The sequence below is a fragment of the Trachemys scripta genome, chromosome 1 (assembly GCF_013100865.1).
Source record: "Trachemys scripta elegans isolate TJP31775 chromosome 1, CAS_Tse_1.0, whole genome shotgun sequence".
Lineage (NCBI taxonomy): Eukaryota > Metazoa > Chordata > Testudines > Emydidae > Trachemys > Trachemys scripta.
In genome coordinates, this window is record NC_048298.1 from 91,609,035 (window position 1) to 91,634,718 (window position 25,684).

Below are 25,684 nucleotides of genomic sequence, written 5' to 3' on the forward strand. Positions count from 1 at the left end.
ACGGGAGAGTCATGACGGCTCACTGGAAATGGGGGAACGTTTTCAGGTCACTGTCTCTTTAAGGGGGGGTGGGTGTGAGGAAGTCCTCTGCTCCTCACAAAGATGCCTGTCACGCTACCATCAGTCTTTGCCTTTACTTCCGCCCCGCTCAAACATGGCCGCCGGCGGACCTACCCTACTATGGACAGGGCGTTCAAAAACAAAAGTCATCCGGGCCCCAGCTCCTGCCCCCTCCCCCGCCCAGATCGGATGGCGCCTGTGATTGGCCAGGGGGCGGGGCGGGGCGGGAGCGTGAGGAGCGAGCGCTGTGGTTGGCGAAGAGGGGATCACGTGACGTTGCAGTCCTTTTTGGTGACGACTGACGGGCGGGTAGCAGTGAGCGGTGGGTAAGTGACTCGGGCGATAAGCGAGTCTGGGGGAGGGGCACGGGCCTGGGCTTCCCGCTAAGGATTGTGGGGGCCCGAGGTGCAGTGGGCTGGGCGGTGGCGGCGGCAGCAGCAGCAGCCCGAGCACGCGGGAGGTCCGGGCTCGAGGTCCGTCGGTTCCGCGGGTGGGGGCGCGCGCCCGCCTAACCCTGCCGGGGGCGGGGGTGCCGTGCAGGGAGCTGGGCTCAGCGCCGCCCCGTTCCCACTGCACCCCCCGGGCCTGCCCCCTGGCGCTGGTTCCCCTGGGCTGGCACTGCCAGGCGGGCGGCTCCCCACCCCAGCACGTGGCACGACGCCACAGCTCCCTGCTTGGATCCCTGCGCGCCCCATGTGGGGCTGCCTCCTTCCCTGCCTGGCGGAGGGGAATGAAGCGCTGTCCCTGCTCTGGCCAGGGCAGGCGTGGGGCCGAGTGGCCCTGCGAAGGGGGAATTTCCAGCCTCAGCTGGAAGGATGGCGCAGGTGCAGTGCAGGGACTCGACACAAGAGATCAAACTGCAGCGAGGCCAGTGGGTGTCTTTGGGGCACAGCGAAAACCCCACATGCCCTTCCTGGAAATGAATGACAGACTAGAGGGAAGTCAGCTGTTAGTAAAGGAACAAAAGAGCCACAGCTTCATGTTTGTTTGCTTTCCTCTCTGGTGTGTGTGAGTGTGTTGAACTGGTTTTCTGTTCCTCTTTTTGCATATAGTTCATTTCCTATATCTTTTCTTTGGATGAAAACAACAAAGAGTCTGGTGGCACCTTAAAGACTAACAGATTATTTGGGCATAAGCTTTCGTGAGTAAAAACCTCACTTCTTCGGATGCATCCGAAGAAGTGAGGTTTTTACTCACGAAAGCTTATGCCCAAATAATCTGTTAGTCTTTAAGGTGCCACCAGACTCTTTGTTGTTTTTGTAGATACAGACTAACACGGCTACCCCCTGATACTTTTCTTTGGATGGGTGGGGATAAAAGATAAACAACCTGCATAAGGTGGTCTATCTTGTGCTTATGCTCTGTTTCCTTCTCTCCAATCAGCATTTTTCCTCTTTTCAAGAATTGAATACAAAAAAGAGATCTCTGACTAGGAGAAATTCTTCTGCTCCCCCTCTATCTCTTGTTTTTCACCAACTTGGAAGTGGTTGGGGTTTGTTTGAGATTTCTTTTGGGAGTGTGGTGAAATGCTGTGTTAAATTTCCCTTGTCCTGCTATTTGTTTTGTAGATTCTGTTTTTAGGCTGTTAGGTTTCCCCAAAAAGTTATGTGCATAGGAGCTGAACTCACCTGGATAACTTCCCCCTCTTGCTGGAAAGGGATGACCATTGTCTAATGGTTACAGCAGAGATCTGGGGGCCCTGCCTACACTAAGGAAGTTTTTAAATATGTCCCTTCATTGCTAACACCAGTTCAGCTCCATGTGTATTAGCAACATTAGGAACCCTAGTGTAGATGGGCTACCCCCGCTGTAAGCACTCTGTCAATTCCACCTGCTTTGGACATTTTCCAACCAAGGGTATAAAATCCTCCATCACTCCCTTCAGCTGTTCTTTCTGCCAGCCTGCGAGGTTCTGGGACCCAGTCTTCTCCCTGAGCTGGCATTTGTATTGGGGCTAAGATGTTTTTAGTCTAAATTATATACATAGTAGAAACTAGCTGGTCTTTTTTCTTGCTTTTAGATTTGGATTTTTTCTGACCATTCAGCTCTCTCTGCTTTGGAAGATGGAGGAAGATGTCAGGGTTCAGGGATCCCTTCCCTGACAAATCACACGGTGGATAGCCACAGTCTGTATAATGCAAGAGAGATAAGGCGTCCTCTGATCCAGGATGCTTTTTGTTTGAGAAGAAGGGGCCTGTGAAGCTCCAATCTTGTCCCTTTGCCAGTTATTTTAGAATTGGTTTTGTCCTGGATTGATTTAAGGTTCTCCTGGGATGTAAACAAAATTCACTTGGCTGTTGTCTCTGCTTTCCACATGCCGGTGTGACCCATCTCGGTCCCTTGTCATCCTTTAGGGAACAGTATATTAAAGAGCTGATGAATCTGCATGTTCAGATCATAACTTGAAAATTCATGGGATTGAACTCTATCCTCCTCAGGTCCTTTAGAGCCTCACCGAAACTGATTTTTCTTGCATCTATCATTTTATGGCTATAACGTGTGTGAAGAAAGTTACAGAACTGCAGGCTTTGATGTCATCCTTATACAAATTTTCAGAAGGATGAAGTAGTCCTAAACCAGCCTCCCAAACTCTTGTGTGGTGGTCTGATTTTTTTTTTTATTTAAATCAGGTAGTTTCTAAGCCAATATTCTTCCTAAACCCTGTGACCTTCTGGGTTTAGCTTGGCTGCACACAGTGGATGTGAAGAGAGGCCATTGTTTCATTGTCAGGGCAAAGTCTTTTAGGAAATCCTCAAGATTGAGGGTGGGTGGGTGGCTGGCCATTCCTTTCAGTTTAGAGCTGATCTAAGCAGACCAGATTCAGTTCTCCGGCTATGTCCTTGCTGAATTCCTTCTGTACCAGAAGGACTTAACACCCCTTCTGCTGGAGTCTAGCAGCGACTGCAGCATCTATTCCTCACATGCAGACCGTTGAGCTGGAAGGCTGCTACCTAGAGCCTGACTCAGACCTCTTCTAAGCACTATATACTGATTTGTGATCAGATTGAATGCTGCACACAGGAGAGGAGTGGTTCAGTCTCTCTTCAGTAAGGAGCACACCTCAGTTCTCTTCAAGTGGATGTGTGAGGAAGCAGGATCCGTAGAGGAAAAAAATAAGGCCTTGTCTTCATCTACAGCAGTGCAGCTGCAGTGCTTTAGTGAAGACGCTCTTGTACCGATGGGAGAGCTTATCTTGGTGGCGTTAATCCATCTCCCTGAGAGATAGTAGCTATGTTGGCAGGACAAACTCTCCCACTGATACAGCTCTGTCTACACGGGGGTTAGGTTGGTATAGTATCGCTCAGGGCTGTGGATTTTTCGCATCCCTGAGCGAAGTCATTAGATATAGATCTGTAATGTAGACCTGACCTAAGTTTACTTACAGAAGAAACTTTTGTCCATGTAATGTACTGTCTTCGTAGATCCATACTGACTCTCTCTCCTCCCTTCTTCAGAGATTTAAATTAAAGATTTAACCGACACTATGTGTCTGTGTCAATACATACCAATATTTCAAAGCGGCATGTGGTGGAAGAGTGGGGAGCTTGGTGGGGACCAAGGATGTTTTATAGTCAGGGCTGTGGGCAGAGGAGCAAGGCTATGTATAGTATGGAGAGTAGCTGGGCCATGCATGGAGAGAATGGGGAACATGGCTATGGTGGACTGCAGCTGTGGGGGCCACCAGGCCAACTAACTCAGGACAGTGCGTGGGCATGAGGGCTCTGGAAGGGGATGTATCAAGGTGGACAGCTGTCTGTATGACTATCCGCGTTCATGTAGACTTTAAAAACCTGGCAACTTCCTTAAAAAACAGTTAAGGTTGTTCAAGTGACTTCCATAAATATTATAACCATATAACCAAAAGCCAGCAAATGCCTAGTGAAGTCTTCAGCCATCTCATCTGACCTACAGCCATGATTTCACCTTCTCTCCTCTGCCTCAACCCTCAATATGATGTATTTGCCTCTTCCAACTTCCTCCTCTGCACAAAATATGCAACTTGTAACTCCATACACGAGCAGCTGTTACAACACATTAGCAGACAGACTTCTTCATTTCATCACCTAAATTAAGTCTACTACAGATGTTAGACAGTAACTTCCCAAAATGATGAACGCTGTACAAACAGTTTGCCCTTAAAAAAACAAATAATTCTCTCCATTAACAATCATACAACAGGACACACTTCAACATAACAGTCAACTTCAAATCTAGGCCACGCCCATCGCCATCTACTTCCACACAACACTAATTTTATACTCCAAACGTCTGTTTCGTACCACTCCATGTGGTCCAAGTTAAAAATGGCATATTTAGGCTTTACTGCCATGAGTAGTCCCACTGGTAGTAAAGTTAAGTCAGTATGTTTGCAGGATTGGGGTCTTAGTATGGAGGTTGAGGGAGGCGACAGAAGTGATGTCGGTGAGGTAATGTGAATAAGGCAAAATCATGGCCGTAGTTTGCAAGGGGTGGCTGAGGACTTAACTAAGAGCTTCAACTCCTTTTATGGTTGTATTATGTCTAAGGCACTGGATTGGGACTCAGGAGATCTGGATTTGATTCCTGGCTCTGCCACAGACACCCTGTGTGACCTTGGGCAAGTCACTTTAACTTGTCTGCAGCTCAGTTCCCCATCTGTAAAATTGAGGTATTAGGCTTGGCCTTTCTCTCCCACTCCTTGTCTGTGTAGATGGTAACCTCTTTGGGACAAGGCCCATCTCATAGTACAGCACCCAACACAATGGGACTCTGACCCTGACTGAGGCTGAAATTTCAGGGCCAGGCAGTGCCTGCTAGAAATCTGTTCAGCTGATATGTGGGGACCAACTCTTCACCCTTCACTCCGCATTGCACACCTTTCTGAGGGAGGATAGGGATGGCATATCTTGTCTCATGGAATATATGAAGAGTCAATGGACTTGTATTGAGGCAATGTGTTGGGGGTAGGGACTGGGAAGCTGGGGGTTAAAGTCACTGAATGGAACTCTCGTGGCTTTGCCAGATATGAGCAGTGGGGGAAGGTACTGACCTAGGCTGAATTTGGACTCTGATTTTTTCCAGGGTGAGGGGAAGCGGACAGTTGACTTCCCCTAAAGATGCAGTTTTTTGGCCGAATTGTAAACACCATCAACAGTGTCAGCAACCTGTTTTCAAACCCTTACCGGGTGAAGGAGGTGCACCTGGCAGAGTATGTGGCTCTCACACGCCTGAGAGAGGACGACAGGGTGATCCTGTACAAGAACAAAAACGCTCGCTCCTGGGACTGCTTGCTGGTGAACTCCCAGAGTCATCTGGTCGCCTTTCGGTGAGTGACAGACGACCTTTTCCTCTTCTGGTTATGTTTTGGAGCCAGAGTGGAGATTTTCTGAGAACAGGGAGAGTGGCAGCATGGGGAATGGAAACGTCTTTCTGGCTGAAGGTGCTGTCGCTGGGGACAGGATGCCCAACTGGGTGAGGAGTCCTTAAGAGTGAATGCAAGAGGGAGGAGAAATGCCTAGCACTAGGGTGTGGACAATCAATGTGCCTCCCTGGTGCTAGGAGGGTTGGCTTTTGGCCTCTATCGAGGGGAGTTGGGCTGCATTCTCATTCCCTTTATTCTTCTCCAGGCTCTTCCAGTTAGACAATGAGACGGAAGCCGTTGAGCGCTTTGAGCAGTATGCCAGGCAGCTGCGCCCCTTCTACGAGAGCTCACCACAACCCCTGCAGCTGGAGGTCCTCCAGCAACTGAGCGACTGTTTCCGTAACCACCCCCATTGGTCCCTGGCGCATGTGGCAGTGGAGACAGAGCTTCCGGGGAGTTTCCGACACAATCGCATCCTAAGGCAAGGGCTGAGGAGCTCTCTTGAAGGAGTATCACTAGGAGTTAGCTCAGGGCAGGAGTGCACTTCAGGCCCATGCTTTCAAGATCAAGCACCTAAATCCATATTCCAGCCCCTAAATAAATAAAAGTAGGCTGCTTGTTGGAAGAGCTTGGCTCCTGCAACTTCCATTGGCAGATAGTGGCCTAAATACCTAGCTTGGTCAAATGATGGGTGTGATAACTGCTTACATAAGAACAGCCACACTGGGTCAGACCAAAGGTCCATCTAGACTAGTATCCTGTCTTCCAACAGTGGCCAATGCCAGGTGCCCCAGAGGGAATTAATAGAACAGGTTTATCAAGTGATCCATTGCCTGTCGCCCATTCCCAGCTTCTGGCAAACAGAGGCTAGGGACACCATCCCTGCCCATCCTGGCTAATAGCTATTGATGGACCTATCCTCCATGAACTTATCTAGTTCTTTTTTGAACTCTGTTCTAGTCTTGGCCTTCACAACATCCTCTGGCAAAGAGTTCCACAGGTTGACTCTGCGTTGTGTGAAGAAATACTTCCGTTTGTTTGTTTTAAACCTGCTGCTCGCCCATTATTGAAGGGTATAAATCTAACACTCACCATGGGAGTTGCTAGCGGGCTTTGAGCTCATTACCTTCAGCACCAACCTCCTGCATTTGAGCTGAAGGAGTAAATCTACTAGCCTGTAGCAGTAGTAAGGCTGTTATATAATCTCTGTGGACCAGCCACTAGAGGGGGTTGCGGTACACTGTGCAGGCATGTTACATAAGCAACAAGAAGGGAGAGGAATTGTCTTTCTGGATAATAAAGTGCTGGAAATCACTTTGGCCTAGATGCCCCAGTCCCTTTCAGCATTGATCTGGGGAAACATTCAGTGTGGGCAAGGGGAATTAGGAATTGGATAGCTCAGGGACTGAGGGGTTAATGCAGGAGCTTTCTCCTCTTGGTCATTGGGTACAATCTAGCAGAGGATGCTGCACATCAGGAGCAAGGAATGTTAGCAGTGCTGTTTGGTGGTTCCAGTACTGGAATAGCAGGAGGCACTAGATGGCAGGGATGTGAGTGGAGGAATCTTGCACAGCACTTCCCCATGCTCTTCCATGGGCTGTCAGCCCCTTGCTTTCATAAACACCAAGTACATGAAACAGTTAGTTCTAACACAGTAATTTAGGGAATCTGATGCAAACCTCTGGGAGGGCATTGTACTGAATGTCCTCTCTCAGGGCAGGGACCCTCCTGTTTACTCTCTTGTGTTGCAGCTGTGTGAACAGCACAGAGTGCGAGGATGGCTGTACCCCACTGCAGCTCGCCTGCCGGAAGGGAAACATGGAGTGTCTGTGTGAGCTGGTGGAGTGCCATGCCCGGCTGGATGTCACCGACAAAAATGGGGAGACGGTCTTTCACTATGCTGTCCGAGGGAGTAACCCTGAGATCATAAAGGTGAGGGGGAAGCAGCGGGTTTTACAGCTGGCTGCTGGGTACTCTTCCTACTGCGGGGTGGAGGGGGAAGAAAGGAACCCAGTGCTCTACGTCTGGAGGAGATAGAATCAAGGCTTTCCACACTTGGAGGAGAAAAAACCGGATAGTTCTGCTGCTGCAGGAGGACAGGAAGGTGCAAATCTTTGGCTTGATCTCAGCCCTCCCCCCCACTTCAGGGACTTTGCTGTTTGTGTGACTGCCGAGTTCTCCAGGACTGAACTCTGAAGCCCAGAGTGCTCTGGGACAGGAGTAAAACAGGATGAGGTGCAAAATGAGTACATCAAAAAAGACTATATTTATTTGCATCTACTTCTGGCCTTAGGCCAAGAGTTCCCTTGCTATAGGCGCCATGGAAGCAAGAAAGGGAAGACCAAACCAAGTTTCTCATGGCCTTTCATGGTGGCTGAGGGTCAAAGGCTAGCTTGACCAATTCCCCTCATTCTTCAGAGTCTGCAGAGTTCGTCCTTAAACCTGCCTCTCCTTGATTCAGGTGACATGACAGTCGGAGCTGTTTGTGGACAGAGTCTGACCAAATCACGATTCCTCTGGGTCCTTGTTTAATTACTATGGTATGTTGGCCAGACTGGCTTGACAATCTAGACCCTTATGGACTGAGTCAATGTGGTTCCTTCCTGCTGATCTGAAGGGTTAGTGAGTACAATGTGTTTATACAGGCTAAGATAAAGGATTTTGGTTCTGAGGTTTTGGTGGTGCCCATAGCTACCCTCTGGATTTGGTCTGAGTATAGACTTGAGGGCTACAGATGTGCTTCTGTTGTTGCTCTGTGGGATGACTGCCTGCTGTCCATAGACAAGTGCTGTCTCTGCATTGTGCCCGGGCCTGAATCTTGATGGAGAAGGAGACAGGACACTGACAGGTGGCATTGGGGACCTTTTTTTCTGGCTGTTCTCTATTGTTATACCATGCAGGAAGAGCAGGGCTCAGAGTGATAGGTGGCCAAACCCTTGGATGGAGCTGTGTGTGTTTCTGGTCTGTAGTTACTTTGAGGTGGGTTTTGGGAAAAGAGGCTGATTCTTTGCGAGAAGAGGTTCTGGAGTCGAGTGGGGGCAGACTGAGTTCTCAGTGCAATTTGCAGTCCAGAAATGTTCTGCTGGGCTTGACTTTGCTGCCTCTGTCACAGAGGAGAGGGAGGAGCTCTGCCTCCTTCACAGCCTTGATCTAGGTTTGTAGAAATTCCTCAGGGCCAAGTCTGGCTATATTTGATCGCATCTGGTCTGATCTGACCAGCACCACTTGAGTTTTCTTCCTCCTGGCTTTCTCTTTCTATGGCAGGTCATTGGTGATCTGTGTGGGGTGAGAGAAGGTGCTTCAGTGCTGGTATTTCTATGGCCATAGCCAGACAGCTTGCAGCACTTCACCGTTTCTCCTACTTCTTGGCTTTTGGATTGGGTAGTTTTCTAGATGTTGGTCTTGGACTTTGGAGGAGTCCGAGAGAGTTTTGGGACAGACCGTGGGGGTTTTCTTGACTTGTGACCAGGAAGGTGGGATGAGGAGGCCTCGCCACATCTAGGGTGTTGGACCTTTTAAGGGACCCTAAAAACAATCCTGATTTAACGGGGCAGCCTCTCCATGTTACTATAATAGCAGCTTAATGGGTTTGCCCTGAGATTTGAAACTGGATTGACCTCCCCCAGGACGCTGTTTACCCTTTGCATCAGCAAGAACAGGGAAATTAAACTGTGCAGATTCACTTTCTGCCTCTCTGGTGGGTTTGGGTTTCCTGCAGAGTGTGGGTGGGGGTGGGAGGTGGGAAGGAGGTTTCAGTTTAACAAACAAACCGGCAACACTGTTTTGTTTGACATTTCCAAAACCAAAGTCTTGAAAACATTTCTATTTTGTTTATACTTTAAGCAGGATCTGGATTCAGGCTCTAACCTAAGCTTGAGCCAAAGGGGAGAGCGCAAGGTGGAGTAATAGACTTCCCAGTTGGACAAACAAGGAGAGTTTAAATAACCACCAGGATGGACTTGTGGGGTGACCTTAGGGTAGGGGATGGGGACAAGCTATGCCATTTATGATGAGTCAAATACTGTCCCCAGGAGCAGTCCTCAGAGCCTGGAGAGAGAGAGATTTTGCTGTTCAATGTCTTTTCAGCTCCTGGGCAAAAAGCCGTCTGTTGGCTTGAACCACCTGAGCAATCAGGGGCAGACGCCTCTGCACCTAGCCTGCCAGCTGGGCAAAGAGGATGTGGTTCTCGCTCTACTGAAATGCCATGCCAAGTGCAACGTCATGGGGACACTGGGCTACCCCATTCACACTGCCGTGAAGTACTCCCAGAAGGGGTAAGTGTTCCAGCGCTCCGTTTCCAACAAGACAGGTGAAGGGCCCCACCTACAGGCTTGGAGCCCATGTGCTCCTCCCTGGGTGCCTGCTCACCCTGCTGAGAACAATGTCAGGGTATCACTGACTGGCATAGACTCGCCTCCCCTTTCCCAGTGCTTGCCTATCTTGCTGGGATAGGAGTGACAGCAGGATAGTGCTCGCTGGCTGAGACTCCACCTAGTACCCGTTCGCCTTGCTTGGAATGGAACTCCGTGGTTGATGCCTGGCTAGCATGCCCCTTCCTAGTGCTCACTTGCCTCTCTGAGAATAGGCACTCTTAAGACACCACATGCTCAGATCCTGTGTGCCGACTACCATTGTGGGTTTGCCTTTGAGGATGGGCCAGCCCCAGAATGTCACCCGCTAGCACTAATGCTCTGTTCCCTCCCAGTGTCCATTTGCCTCGCTAGCAGGGCGTAATCCAACGGCCTGGATTCCAGGTATCTTCTCCCGGTGCCTGCTATCCTCTCTGCTAGTGTGGCCCTAGTAGCACGTTGACTCTTAGCCCCTCCTCTGTCTAAGAGCAGGGAGCACTGGATGCTTTGCTGTTCAGGGGCCTGCCCAGGTCACAGAGCCTCCCAGGTGGGGTGGAGGGAGAGAGGGCTGTTAACCCACAGTTCCCCAGCGTGGGCTCTCAAGGATGTGCCGACATCTGCATGTTGTTGGCAGGCTGGGGTCTTTGTCCCCATTCGTGACCGTTCCCTTTCCATGCCTCCATCTCATTTCCTCCCGAAGGTGTGTGCGGGCCCTTCTTGAAGTGGATGTCAATCAAGTTCAGTTCAAGGACCCCCGCTATGGAGCAGCTGTGCTCCACTGGGCCAAAAACGCTGAGGTAAGCAGAGCTGATGCCAGGCAGAGAGGCAAATTGACAGGCATACCAGCACGCCACGCAGTCACACTGGACCACTTCTTCTCATTTGAAATTCTGCTCCCCTCCTCCCCCCATTAATTCCCCCAGCTGGAAACATTCACCTTCCTGCATGTTGCTGCATGTGTGACTCCATTTACAGCACAGTAACCCAGCAGGCCACCCAAAAGACAGTCGCTGGTCTCAGATTCCCAGGTAGAGCAGCTTCTTTCCCCAGGCCGCTTCCCACGGTGCTGGTTGAGAGAATCAGTGCTATCCACTGTGGGGGGAGAGAGCTGTGGACCCTCACAGTGAAGTGGGCAGATCCTGGTACTGGGTACCCATGGTTATTGGACTGCCAGCTTTCTCTCCTTCGCTCTCTTTCTGATGGAGTACTAGTGCTGCCTCTGCAACAAGGTCACCTCTGGGGTGGAACATGGCAGCCATTCTGTGCCATCAACATTATATAGCAGTTTCTAAGGCAGGAAACAGAAGAATAACTTCTCACTGAAGGGGAATTTTAGCTAGACACGTTATAATCACCCAGAGATGAAATTGGCCTGCCCACGAGGACTAATACCCCGAATTCTTGTGAAAAATACCAGGGGAGCTGGCATAACACCCCCCTGATGCCATACCAGGGCACTGATTCAGGCCTAGTTTAGAGAGGAGAGTGCCTCTTGTTGAATTGCCAGCACTCCTTTCTCCAGCATCTGGGTTCTCTTTGGATGTCTCCCAGTCAAGTACTGAACAGGCTTGAAACTGCCTAGCTCATAAGGTGTGACAGTGGAAATGAACAGGGGGATTTTGGCAAAATCTGCACAGAATCTTCCCTCAAATGTGCCAAAGATTTTAGCCCAAATGGGATCACGTTTTTCATTTAGCTCTGGCTCTGCTAGGCCCCATTTCTGTGTTTCGTTGTAAGACACAAGCGAGACACTCAGAAGCATGCCATTAAAGTGAAGAGCTGTTTTGGTATCAAGTGTTAGAGAAACCTCACAAGATCCTCCTTGTCGCAATACAGATGCCCAGGGCTTTGTAGCTGACACTTAACTGTTAGGCCTTGTCTACACTAGTCTTTGTTTCTTCTCCCCATTGCTATCGTCAGCTGCTCCAGCACTCACTGCCTGGCATGTTCTGCCTAAGGAAGAACAGGGTAGTTTGCCCACCCACGCTGTTGCTCTGAAGCTATCACGCTTCCTTGTTGCCTTCTCTCCCTCTCTCCCTATGGCTTTGGGACACAGATGACCCGGCTGCTGATTGAGTTTGGCTGTGACGTGAATTCTGTCAGCAAGACGGCAGACATGGCTTTGCACATCATGGTCAAGCGGGGGCGCTTTGATAGTGCCATGGTGCTGCTGACGCATGGGGCTCTCGCTAATGCCAAGGGGCAGGATGGCAACACCCCGTTGCACCTGGCCATGAAGGTGAGTTTCTCCCAGGCTGCAGGTTCTGCACTTCCAAGGGGATTTGATGGAGACTTTTTCTTCCAGGCCAGGACATGAAAAGAACACCATGGAGCAGGCCCCCCACCGTTCTTTTTTATGAGAGAGGGGTTAGTATGCACAACTACTCTCCTCCATGCTTCTAGCTGGGTTCAATCGGTCCAGCTGTCCTGGTGCCCACACCAGGAACATCACAGGCTCTGGCCCTCAAGTGATGTGAAGGAGATGAATTCATCAGGATGCTCTTAATTAGCAGGAGCACCCAAGGATGAGAGCAACAGGGCCCAGCAAAGTAGGCGGTGGCAGGCGGATGACGGGAGTGTTGCCTATGACAAGAGATTTCTTCCCTCTTACAGCAAGACCACCTGGAGACGATCAAGGCCCTCATTGTGTTTGGAGCAGATGTTGAGATCCCCAATGAGTTTGGAGAGACCCCAGGGCTGGTGGCTGCCAGGACTAGCAAAGGTGAGCTGCGCGCAGAAGAGGGGAAGAAGGGAGCAGGAGGTAGAAGTGGAAAGCCTGATACTGCCCCTCTCCAAGCCATGCTATCAGATGCTGCAGGGGCACGATGGGGAGAGGCAGGGCAGCTGAACCACCAAGGTGCAGTCCCCCCGTCCTGGAGCACACTGAGTGTGCAGCGTCTACCCCATAAAGCAGCTGTAAAATGCAGAGTGAGGGATCCCAACAAAGCACAAGCCCTAAAGTCTGGTTGTGGAAGGATGCACAAAGTATGATCCCTACCTCGCTTCCCATCCCTCAGTTACTGTACACACAGGACTGGCTTGCTGGGGTGTATGGAATGACCCTGTGATCTGTGTATTGATTTTCTTTTTAATATGTGCGACTCCCCCACCTCACAAGGTCCTAACCGGAAGGTGCTCTTAGGCCTGCTGCAAACGGTAGGGACGGAACGCTGCCACCCACCTAGCCCCGAATCCCCCCACATGGCATCCGCAGCATCACCACCGCTGTCCACCTCCCCGGAAAGACCACCGCTCCCACGGAACAACGGCCACAGTTTAGGTAAAGCCCTCCCTGGCCCTGTCTCTCACTCTCTCCTTCTCTCTCTTCACAGTCTTCTCTGAGAGCTTCTCTCTGGATTGTCCCGCACTTTTGTGGCTCCATCCCCTCTCCCAGCTCTCATTGCCTTTAGTAGCTGTCAGCCTGCTCCCGTTCTTCCCAGGATCAGGTCTACCCTTCTCTTATTTTCCCCAGTAAAACTCTATAGGTCTGTTTGGATTCTTGGATACATCCCTGTAGTGCACCAGCCCAAAGAGGAGTATTTTTGGGTGACTGGCCACACACCCTTGAAATAAATCTGGGACCTATGTCTGTCCCCATATGCTGTGACACCCACCTCCATCCAGCTGGAGAGGCAGAAAAGAAAGCTCAGCTGAAATTTGTCTTGAGTTTTCCAGTCTTTGTTGGTGATGGGGCATCCTGGCTGTGGGGGAGAGGTGGGGAGGAATGAGACATCGGAGTGTCTGGGGCCCAGATCCTGAAGGCTGAAAACTAGTGGAGGGAAAGGCTGAGGCCTTGGGATAGATGAATGTGGAAGATGAATTCCCTTCTCACCCCAGCAAAGGGGCTTCTCTCTAAGCCAGTGATAGGGTCTCATTGGTAGGATGGAGCAATGGGTGTGTTAGAAGGACAAAAAAGGAGGAATTACGTACCTGTAATTCTGTTGTTCTGAAGAAATGGCCACCCTGGATTCTCACTCCAAGCTTAGCACCATTCCTGTATGGTGTCTCTAGAGAAAATGGATTAATCTCGCCCCAGCAAGTGTGCCTGTACCTCCAGGAGTAGTACGAGGAGGGAAATCCAGGGCTGAATTCCTCTCTTCTCTCAGGAGTGGTGGAGGTCTGGGTGTGTCTTTCCAGGATTAGTCTTCTGATATATTGACAGAACAGGGCTGTTTTTATCAGGGACCTGAGTGTGTGCTGAGAAACCTCATCCAGTGCTGAGATTCACTGCTTCCTCCTAGCCGCTGGCAATAATGTATTTTTTTCTCCTCCCCTGTTTTCCGTTTGGTTTCACAGGCTGGCACCTCATCTGGGCCATATTGCTCCCCCGTCCCCTCCCAGGTTGTGGCCTGGGATACAGCTGCAGATGGGTAATGGGGAGGCTCCTAGACCTCCATGTCTGGTTATCTCCCAGGATTAAATCTAGGTTTCTTTCTCATTTCCTGCGGCTGCTGGGACCTGTCTTCTCTCTGTCTTACTCTGGTGGTCCATCTGCTCCTCTGCATCTTTATTTGAAAGCTCTCTGGCTGCCTGCTCTCCGGGATTTGATTTCTGAGCCTATTTGGCATGGAGTCTAAGGAAGGGGTGAATTGGTGGCACTGCATGCAGTGACTTGTCTGCTCAAGGGAGGAGGGGCAAAGAACTTGTTTGATGGGGTGGGAACTTGAAGTTCTTAGTTTTGCTATAAGACGGTGCGAGGCCTTTGTTGGAGGGGTGGAATGTATCCGTGTCAGTAACCAGCTACCGGGGGACAGGACAGAGAAGGCGGGGCGATGAGTAAGGACTTGGCTTGTTGCAACAGAGAACCTACTAACCGTATAACTTTGCTAAATAATGACTTGAGGCAATGTGACAAGTATCTGTCCCTCAGGAGTGCTAGAAGGGCCTAAATAGCAGGGAGATGTCGCTTGGATAAAACAGTAAAACTTTGGCTGGCTGTTATGAAGTATTTCCTGATGGTGAGGTCTGTGTAAGTGAGAGAATCTCTCAAGGGAAGTGGTGGAAGCCTCATTGTTTGGGACATTGAAGCACTTTAGATTGTACTGCAGGGAGCAGGTCTGCGCTGGCAGGGAAGGGACAGACACGAAAGATCTTTTCCGCCATTGAGCTCTTTGAGATAAGGGACAGAAGGGTGGGAAAGGGAACTAGAGGGATAGGGTAGAAGATTAGAGGGCAGTGGGGGAGCTCTAGGGATGCAGGAGACCCCAGAGGAAATATTCGCACCCCAGGTGAAGCGAAGGCCCTGTTCATGCATATTCCTCTCCTCCCTCTACGACACTAAATGTGTGTGTCTCTCTCCCACTGTCTGTCTGTGCCTCTCTAGGTTATGAGAGCATCATCCATATTTCCACAGCACTTGGCCACTTGCTGAAGACGCCGGATGTCGTGGACTCTGCCAGTGATGCAAAGAGAACGTAAGCGAGGAGCGGAGCTCATGAGACAACTGCACGGCTCGAATACAGGGACAGGGGGGAGTGACTTTTTCCTCCCCCCGTAATGCGTGGCACCCTCATTCCTGGAACAATCCAGAGTTCCATGCAGGGGCGCATGTGTGTGTTAGGTTCTCTGCTCTCATTATCATTGACTAAAGTCCCATGCGCGGCACGCCCATGTGTGACCCCTCTCCCCCTGCTAGTGCCCAGAGTCACGCATTGGTCTACACCCCTAATGAAACCCAACCTGGGCGATTAAAATCTGCCACTTCTGCCCCCACCATCACCCATTTAATGCTGTTGAGCAGCTAGTGCAGGCTTTAGCCCAGCCCGTCACATTGACTTTATGGCTGCAAAGCTCTGCGTCAATTGCTGCACCAGTTTGGCAGCATCGTGATGCATCCATCTTGTGTGGGGTAGGAAGGGGATGCACAAAGATGGCATGAAGTGCAGGGGGAGTGTTGGGGGACCAGGATTGGAGAGCAAGTAGCAGGGTCCTGGGCGGAGGAGGGAAATAAGGAAACTGTCCTCAGCAAATCAAAAGGGTGGCCAGTCCTGCTTATGCTTTGTTGCTTCGAAAGGATATTGTATTAAAACAAGCTGTACTGGTGAGAAGGAATCTGAATGGCTGGCGACAGTCACAGCTGTGGAAGGGCAATGGAAGGCTTGGGAGCTATACCCATTTGTTCCAAAACCTGTACTAAAACACACCCAGCAGGAAGGACTTCATCAATGAATCCCCGTCTTCAAGGGAAATAGCTCCCACCAAGAGGATGGGTTATACCAGAGCCCTGCCCAACTTGGGAGCCATAACTCAGGGCATCGGGAGAAGTTACACTGCATGCCCAGGCCTGTCAGAGGCCAGAGGAAAGGAGCAGGTCCCTGTCATTCTTGAGGGGCTGAAGGCCTTTTCCTCCTCCTGGTTCTTATGAGATGTGCGTAGATCTGGTATCGCCAAGGCTCGAGGACTCTGGCATTGAGCTGGCCCTAAATTCTGTAGCAAGGCCCCTGGTTTCCATGGCACGCTGGGGCAGCAGATTGGGAATTGTGTGGTAGCTTCTGGTAAGAGTGTGAGGGGGAGGGAATGTTGAATTAAATAGGAATGGGATTAAGATGCTGGGCCCCCAGTGTAATTCATTTGAATATTAAATTCCCTCTATTTTACAATGCATCTAAATGTAAAAGGCCAGGTCCTCAGCTGGTGTAAATCAGCATAGGTCCATTGAAGGGGATGACATCCTGTGTCCTACAAGAATGCACTGTTGCCCCTAACAACACATAACTGCTGATCATTGAAGTGGGTGGGGTGACACCAGTTTACACCATCTGGAGATCAATCCTTTCGCTACCAAGGTGCTGCTGTCTCTTGTTTGTCATGGCAACATGTAACTGCATTGTGGAGGATGTTTCAGGGGAAACGTAGGGGTTTTGGTGGCTGGGATAGATGGAGATTTTAGTGCCTGAGAGATATTTGAGTTTGTGGGAAAGGCACGTTAGCTGGGTGTTTCTGCTAAAATGATCAGCCATGAAATCGTTCACAATGTTGACAGAGCAGTGATGTGTTCTTTGGGGATATAAGACCGTGCTACATCTGGAGACAGGAAGGCGGCTCTCCACAGTGTAGTTTCTTTTGTCTGTGTGAGGCTGCGGATCTCAAATCCAATATCCCACACCTTGTGGAAAGACCTTGTTTAGCCTGGGCAACTCCCCCTGATTTCCCAGTGGATGGTATCTGAAAATAGTGTTCAGGAAACTGGCGATAGGTGAGGTCTGGGAGCTGCTCATAGTGGTGGATGGCTGCTTTGGAACCTGAAAGGGAAAAGAGGGTGTTTGAGGATGGTTTGACAACTGAGAAATCAGTTGGGTGCTTTTGGGGTTGCAGGAGGGTTTAGCAATTGGGAGGAGAGCTGGGACACTTGAGGGGCTGCAGGGAGGTACTGGGAGAGAGGGTGGGGGTTCAGGGTGGGGGTTCAGGGTGCTTGAGTGGAGGCCAGTTTATAGAGGAACGTCAATCCTGTCTGCTGCGCGGAGCATACGTATGTTCTAATGCATAACCTAGCCCCCATCTTCCTGTTCTCCTGGTCCCTCTCTAGGTACGATCGCCTCCTGTGTCTGGATGGAGGGGGCATCCGGGGCCTGGTGCTCATCCAGCTTCTCATTGCTATTGAGAAGGCTGCTGGCCGGCCAATCAGGGAGCTCTTTGACTGGATCGCAGGGACCAGCACAGGAGGGATCCTGGCACTGGCTATTGTACATGGTAAGGGACGACTGGGGTGGCAGCACCGACCCACAGGCACTGCCATTGCTAAGCCTGGGTCAGAATGGTTCCTCGGTGTGTGGAGAGCAGGGCAGGCAGGAAAGGTGGGGGCTGCAGCTCTGTGAGCCCATCGCTCTGGGAGGTTGCTACCAGCTGAAAGGGAAATGGGATTTATTAACAAACAAACGCCAGAACTCTGATCAGTGTTTGCTCCTCCTGGGAAATGGTCTGACCTGCTGTTTGGAATTTGGGAAGTCACACAGCAAACAGGCAGTGTTTTGGCAACTTGGTCTTCTTCCCACCAAGGGTCTATGACCAGGTTCATTAGCTCTTTGTTATTGTCTGGAGAATCCTGAGGAGTCCGCTCTGAACTTGCCCTCCTCCCTCAGAGGCTTTCCGATAGCCTACTGCAGAGGATTAGGCACATGCCTCCCGCTCCAGGTAGACACTGCAGAGGCTGTGTGTGATGTTGCCAGATCTTCCCTGACCCTGGGGAATTTGAGCTCTGATCCCCTGGGTCTGGCTGGTTCTGCTTTTCCGTCTGCCTCCCACTGCTGGTTACAGCTAATGCCGTTCTGTGTCTCAGGGAAGCCGGTGGACTACATGCGCTGCCTGTACTTCCGCATGAAGAATGAGGTGTTCCGAGGGTCACGGCCATACGAGTCGGAGCCCCTGGATGAGTTCCTGAAGAGGGAATTTGGAGAGCACACCAAAATGACAGACGTCCAGAAACCCAAGTGGGTCACAGCTGCGGCTGCACTTGCTGAGATTGTTCACTCCCCTCCTTTTGGCAGGCTCCGTGGTGAAGCGTTCAGCCAGGCCATGGACCAGATCAGGAAGCGGAGGTTGATTCAGAGGCTGATGATGCCTAACCAAATTTGTTTCAACAGTAATCTTTGTTTCTCATTTCATTTCCCACAGGGTCATAGTAACAGGGACCCTGTGTGACCGGCAACCTGCTGAGCTCCACCTCTTCCGGAATTACAAGGCGCCAGCGACGAAAAACAAGCCTGATGTCAAGACAACAGACCCCTTCAGACCACTGACCAAACCAGAAGGTAAATGCTTCCACGCACCAGAGTCTACTGGTCCAAGTGACTGGCAGAGAAGAGGACCTTATCAGAGAGAGAGAGAGATTCTTGCCCCATCTCCCCTCTCTCTGTGAAGAATGGTACATCCCAATAGTGGATTACCCATCATAAGAGCAGAATGGTATGTCCCGGCAGTGGGTTATTCTCTACTTTAACAATCCTTAGAGCTTGGTCCTAGTGGAAGTTTCTTAGTGTCCCCTCTCACCTGTCCTGCCTTGACTGTTCCTGCTTTCCTGCTGCAATAAGCTGTAGCGTGCTGGCCTAGCCACCTGGGGATATGTTCTGCCACTCTGCAAATTCAGCAGCCACTCTCCCTGGCTCAGCGGGAAAAGAGTGGTGCAGAAGAGCCACCAGATTTTTGGAAAGGGGTCAGGAGGACACACCTTCCTGCATCTATGTACGGAGGCGATGCGTGGGGGTGGGGGCAGGCAGGGTCATGTGCCCCCCCCCCAGATTTCTGCCTTCCATTTAGCAACATCCAGAGGGGCTGCTGCAGACTCTGCCCCACAGGGCAGTGGGGGTGGGCAAGGCCTAGACTGCCTCTCACGGGGACACCCAGCAGGGAGGAGGCAAAGACTCCCCCTGGTGGCGACACTCACCATATGTCTGTGCAGCGCAAGGAGGGAGGAAGCAGCAGGGCGTGTGGCTGTGGGCTGAGCCCCCCCCCACACACACACTACATGGGGCTGTTTCTCCTTCCTTGCCTCTGGCGTCCCAGCGCTTCCCCATGCCTGCTTTGCAGACTGCCCTGTGACAAACGCTCCAGACCTGTTCCCAGGGCAGGGGCTACTCTCCCGCTCCTATAGCAGGGCTCTGCCCAGGGGAAACTGCTCCCCTTGCACAGCAGTGGGGCTTGCCCTGCTGTCCATTTAGAAACAGCTTGTAGATCCAGAGGTGATGCGTGGGGTGGTCACGTGCCTGCCCTCGCCAGAACCTTTAAATTGTGCCCCCTTCCCCCCCCCCCCCAGTTATGCGTTGCCTCTGTCTATGGGGATGGGTTCCAAAGGGACATCTCCATCCCTCCTGGGCTAGTGAATGGATCTATTACATACAATGGGCAAATTCATCCCCGACGTAACCCTGCTGGCTTCAATGGAGTCCCAGCAGGGATGAATTTGGACCAGTATCTTTAAAGGAGGCTTGAATGGTGGTGGGAGGGGGAGATGGGTGGGAGGATATTGCAGGGCCGTCATTTACACAAGCAATGATTCTCCAGTGAATCCAGGCAAAGCCCACAGTGTTATGAAGAAAGAGGGCAGAACTAACTGGTGGAGGGGGTCTCTGGAATTACAGATCTTTTCTCCTCCCCCCGAAATCTACTCTGTCTTGCCTCACCATTCAGCAGTGTGTCTGTCTGTCCGTGGTGACGCAAAAAGTCAGTCAGTCCTATGCGCTGTCTCATGTTTTCACAGACCAGCTTGTGTGGCGGGCTGCCCGCTGCAGTGGTGCCGCCCCAACGTACTTCCGACCAATCGGGCGTTTTTTGGATGGCGGGCTGCTGGCCAATAACCCCACCCTGGATGCCATGACCGAGATCCATGAGTACAACAAGTCCCTAAGCCAGAAGGTGAGGGTAAATCCTAGGGCTTTAATTACTACCCAGAGGATTTCTCCGACATGACGTTACAGTGGGGTTTAGTTTGTAAATGACTCCTCCCTGGGAAGGGGGCTGTAACTGGTGGCTCTCTGAGATCAGAGCCCTGTATTTAGCCACCAACCAGGTAGTGCATCCTAAACAACGGCACTGCAAGCTCCCCGGATCTCCCCAGCACAGTGCTCCAACCTGGCTGTTGTCGGAGGATCAGCTCATTCTGTCTGTGGCTCTTTCAGTTCTTAGCCTCTCTGAGGAAGCAACAGATAGGGCCAGTTCATGCCAATGTGGCGATGGCTTTTTGTGTGATGCTGACGGCTGTGCTCTAGGCACAAAGCCAAGATTCCCCCCCAGTTATTTCCACATAGGACGTTCAACAGAGGCTGATGACTGTCAGTCACTTCTGACATGGGGCTGGATTGGCAGTGAAGACTTAGGGGGGGGTGGAATGGAGAGGGTTCTGGTTCAGGATGGGCGAGGCATGTGTCTAAGTTATTGTGCAGGAGGGGTGGGGAATGTGGAGTGATTTTATGTAATCCTCAATCTCTTGATCCATACAGGTCCCCAGTATTATCAGCTCAAGGATCTGGGCAATGAAATGGGGACAGCAACTTAGGAATCCCCCCCCCCCATCCTGTTTGTGTATTTTTAGGGGGTAATACTGTGGATTCATGCTAACAAAAATTGGTTTCTCCATCCTCCAAAGGGGCAGAGCCAGCAGGTGCGGAAATTGGGAGTGGTGGTCTCCCTTGGGACGGGGAGGCCTCCGCAGGTCCCGGTGAGCTCCGTGGATGTCTTCCGCCCCTCCAACCCTTGGGAGCTGGCCAAGACAGTCTTTGGGGCTAAAGAGCTGGGCAAGATGGTGGTGGATTGTGTGAGTAATGGGGGGTGGGGTGGATGGGATGAAGCTGTGGAGTGGTGCAGGGGGGGGACACCTGAGGTGGTTTCTGATGCTAAATCGTACTATTTTAAAAAAGAAAAGATGCTCAGTGGGGACTTAGGCTATTACCCTTTAAATTCCAGCGAGGATGTGGGGATCACCTGTGACATTTATTCAGAGAGCTCCATGAACCACTCCCCAACCTACGGAGCTCAATAACAAGGGTCTTACTCCCTAGCAAGATGTCTACAATCACTTCCTATCCCAGCTGCCGTCATTCCTCCTCTTAGAGCCTCCTTAAATCCCTCCTTCTCTAAACTTTGGAGAGTCCAAATTGCTGCAGCAAAAACCTCTCATGCTTTAGAAAGTGGGTTGAATAGTGACATGTGACTTGTCACGCCGTGCCCGTGATACCCAGAACTGTGAGCCACTGTGTTACCCTCTGCCTTAGCAAGAGCGAGCGCTTTGCTGCTGCACAGCCCTGTGTGCGTCAGTTCCCTGATACACCAGCCTGACCAGCAAACTCATCTAAACTCCATCAGTCAAAGCCTTGCCTTGCAGGTAACAATCAGTGAACCCGAGTTCCCCAGAGCCATCTCCCTGCAGCGTCTGGCCCCTCTCACTGGACACTCTCGGACATTACTAAATTCGCTCCTTCCATGGGGACAGAGCACACATCAGCCTGTTCGATTAGCTGAAGACTCACACTTCTCTTTAATCCACACAGCGCTGAGATGGTTTTTTAATAGAACAAGAAGAGATTTATTAACAAAGAACAGATACAAAGCAAAAGAAAGAGATGGGTGGTTCCAAACAAAAAAAACCCCACGCAAGTTGCAATCTTTGCCTGCGCCATTTTCTTTCTCACATCAAGTTACCAGCATCCCCAGCCCTCCACACTATGGGACCCAACTTTTACAGCCTTGAAGGGTGCTGTACCTTAGATCCCCTCAGAGATGGATCACTAAAAAGGTCTCTTTGCTCCCCTTATATTACCCAAAGTCTATTGTCTCTGCCTTGAGAGCCAGGAAGGCTTCCTGGGGTTTCTGTCCCCCACCGTGATTGTTAAATGATCTTCTCCTCACTTGTTTAGCTTGATGGCTTTGTTTAGCTTATATGTAAAGATACTTGCATTGTCCTCTGCCTGTATCCAAGCTTGTCACGTGGGTAAATGCATATTCCGGTCTCTAAGGCAGGCTGAGTTTATACACTGCCGCCCAAACACATTTCAAGATAATATTTCCAGGACGTGTCTATAACTCTTTTACACCCCGTACATACATCATGTGGTGACTTTCGGGACCTGCTTGTCACCAGTTGACATATGATACCTTCCATGACACCTTTTACATACATATTATGACAGTGTGCTGGGGCAATGAGTATGTCAGGCCTTATGGGAGTTACAGTATGGGTGGTCCTCTGTCAGTTGGCATTGAGGGGGTCACAGGAAAGCCAGAATGTTAGGGTGAGATGGTCTGAGGTGGCCCAGCCTAAAGAATTCTTCTTCCTATTTGGCACTTGTATCCTTCAAATACATGTAGATTTGCAAAGGGATTAGGTGGATAATCTCTGGGAGCGAATGAGAAGGCAGGATAACCAGCAGGGGGCAGAGTGGTGTAAGTATCAAACACAGTCTGTCAGTTAATCCTGAGGAGCGTTTGTGTGATGGGTTATGGAGCTGTGTTAATAACACCATAGCTGAGAGTATAAAACACTCCTTTATAAACCTACAGAGGGTCCTGTGGCACCTTTAAGACTAACAGAAGTATTTCGGAAGAAGTGAGGTTCTTACCCACGAAAGCTTATGCTCCCAATACTTCTGTTAGTCTTAAAGGTGCCACAGGACCCTCTGTCACTTTTTACAGATTCAGACTAACACGGCTACCCCTCTGATACTTTATAAACCTGATTTTTTGACACTAGCCACCATTACCTTGTCAAACAAGCTGCTTTCTGCCAGAAATTTTATATGTATAGTCTCTTGGCAGAGGTGATGTTGTGTGTAGAAAGTTTGTGGTTGACCAGGTTAGCCTCTCCAAGTGATCGGACACAGAGGACCTAATTTTCAAATTAGGCTGCATAATTTTGTGCATGTAAAAATGGGTGCAATTTACTTATGGGTGCAAAATTCCAGGTGCAGAATTGGAGGTCTGGTTTAAAAATGAAGCCCTGAAAAACGGGGTATTTTGCTTTTAGAAAAATCTTCTGTATTGCCATCATGATCATTCAGCAACATAAACAAATTAAAGAAATTCCTAAATAAAAACTATGATAGTAGAGAGAAGATTGGATATACCACTCACACACACACACTCTCTCTCTCTCAACAAAAAGAACCCTGGAATATTTTTGTTCACAATAACCTTAACTTTGACCCCTCCTTGGCTCTTCTCAGCCTTATACCTACAGACCAGAAAACCTCTGTGGAGTTTGTATTTGCCATGAGCTCTGCATTTCAGGTCTCATTTGAAAGCTGCCCCAGCATAACTCATAGGGCTCGTAGTGAATGCAACCCCTGCTGGCATTGTGTTCCTGGAGCAGAAGCCAGGATATAAACAGAATCTGAGAGATTTCATGGCTCAGAACCCAGAGCCCCAAACTAGAATCACCGCCAAAGCCCCTTTTTGCACTTTTGTCTGCACACAAAACCGTGGAGGCCTGGGACACCAAAAGGATTAGAAGAGTGAGCTCAGCCCCATGGGGAGCTGCAGCAGGGCCGGTAGAAAAGCTCCCCTACATCATTTGGTGGGTAAGTTTCCAAAATGTAGTTTTCTCTCCCTCGGAGGCCTGTACAGTGGGACTCAGTGCCAAGGGAGCCTGACTTTACAAGCAGAGGGATACAAGCATTTAGGTTGATTTCAGTGACCTAAGAGTGGGCATCTTTCCCCCTGCAGTGCACTGATGCGGATGGCCCGGCCGTGGACCGTGCCAGGGCTTGGTGTGAGATGACAGACACGCGCTATTTCCGGTATGAGCTTTTCTTGGCTGGTGCCCTTCCTCTCTCTCAGTGCTGGGCCATCTGTTTGGTTGTCTCTCTTCACGTTGTTTTCCCCCTCTCTCAAGACCTGAGTGTGGCATGTGTCCCCATCCCCAGGCATCATGTGGTGCAGCATTTGATGCTTGTGTCCCCATCCCTGCCTGTCCCTTGTGTTGTTGCCCCTCTGTCTTCCCCAGTCCCACCTGGTGACATCTCGATATCCGCAGGTTCAGCCCACCGCTGCACTCTGACGTGATGCTGGATGAGGTGAATGATGCGATCCTAGTGAATGCACTCTGGGATACTCAGCTCTACATCTGCCAACAGCAGGAGCAGTTCAAGCAGCTGGTGCAGGAGCTCCTCACCCGATGATTCTCTGGAAGACTCGAAGGCACCAGTGCCCAATCCCGACAGTAGTGACTTAGGAAGCGGGCAAGGAGCAACAGCCTTTGTAGAAGGGCTGGACTAGGGGTTGTCCTTGCCGTCAGACTGAGACGTTGGTGAGAAGAATTCAGGGATCAGAGATATTAAATATGAAGCAGTACCCCCCCCCCCCCCCGTACCTTCCCCACACACGTGGTGGCAGCTGGGAATTTACAACTGGTATGGAGGCCTGAGTCCCCTGTCCTCAGAGTGCAGTCTCTGGTACTCCCCCAGGTATGGGCGTGTTCCCTAAATCACCCTGCCCTGAATCTATCTGACAGAGCAAGGGCAGACCTCACACTGCTTCCCACCTCCTGAGCAGACCTTCTGTAAGGTAACCTTGGGAACAGATCTCCCTTCCCCTAGAATATCTGTGGTACTGGCCCTTCCCACCCTGTATAGCACATTGAAAGTGATGCAAAGACAAACTTTTGAGAACTAGTTTATCCACTCTTGCGTGGGTGGGTGGGGTCTGGGCGGAGAAGGGGCCAGGAAGAGGGTAAAGTCCCTGCCGTAGTTTTGCATCCAAAGTATTGTGATTGTTCTTTTGTGATCCATTATCAGCCTTGGGATGAGGGAAGATCTTCCCTTGATCTGTTATAGCCTGTGACTGCTCTCCTTTCCCTTTCTATTGCTTCAGTGCCCTTTTTTCCCCACTCAGTGGCTCCTCCCATCTCTCCTTCCAGTGTCCCTCCCAGTTCCCAACAGCTTCTGGTCACTAAGGTGATGTGAGCAGACCTGAGGGGAAGGGGATGAGACTTCCGGGTTTCAGATGAATGTTTCCTGCTGCCTGGCCTGTGCTGATAGTCCTCACTCATGGGCTGAGAAGTGGAAACCCCTCCCCTCCCTTCCCTTCCAGGGGTCACGTGATGAGGAGCAAAATTCTTGCTTCAGCCATGGAACAAAGATTAAACCAAATTTATTGGGGGCCATTTATTGGCTGATAACACAGAATAAAAAGATAACTATGATTTAAATGCTGTGTTCTCTGATCATTTCCCACTGAGGAATCTGACCCTTGGGATTTGATGGATTTCCGCTATTCCATTCTCCCCCTCCCCAGCTCTTCCTCCTGTGTTGGGAATTCCAATGCGCTCTTAAAAGGCACTCATTGGTTCTGCGTCTTGTTTAGCTTTTGATAGAGGTGAATTTATTTGCTTGTAGGAACTGTTTGGAGTTCACGGTTCGTCGGGTTATTTCCCACGTTCTTGCGCTCTGTTTTTTAAATCTCACAACATTTTTGCCTTGCAAAACAAACTAACCAGTTGTGGCGGTGTTGC

At 50.5% G+C, this 25,684-nt stretch overlaps 1 protein-coding gene across 6 annotated transcripts; it reads left to right on the forward strand.

The window, feature by feature from the left end:
- The first annotated feature begins 302 nt into the window (after window positions 1-302).
- On the forward strand, window positions 303-25,381 carry PLA2G6 (phospholipase A2 group VI). 6 transcript variants are annotated; one of them, XM_034776688.1, is made up of 18 exons: window positions 303-386; window positions 2,081-2,690; window positions 5,122-5,365; window positions 5,667-5,882; window positions 7,153-7,333; window positions 9,488-9,675; window positions 10,451-10,547; window positions 11,807-11,989; window positions 12,364-12,472; window positions 12,869-13,030; window positions 15,074-15,164; window positions 17,276-17,439; window positions 18,026-18,176; window positions 18,361-18,497; window positions 19,943-20,097; window positions 20,828-20,995; window positions 23,899-23,972; window positions 24,209-25,381. In XM_034776688.1, the coding sequence occupies exons 3-18, from the start codon at window positions 5,157-5,159 to the stop codon at window positions 24,351-24,353; spliced, it is 2,430 nt and encodes an 809-aa protein (XP_034632579.1). In that variant the 5' UTR covers window positions 303-386; window positions 2,081-2,690; window positions 5,122-5,156; the 3' UTR covers window positions 24,354-25,381. The 6 variants fall into 6 exon arrangements, with proteins under 6 accessions (XP_034632579.1, XP_034632570.1, XP_034632594.1 ...); XM_034776679.1 differs by having other exon boundaries at window positions 2,081-2,173; XM_034776703.1 differs by having other exon boundaries at window positions 2,081-2,173; window positions 20,834-20,995.
- The last annotated feature ends 303 nt before the right edge of the window (window positions 25,382-25,684 follow it).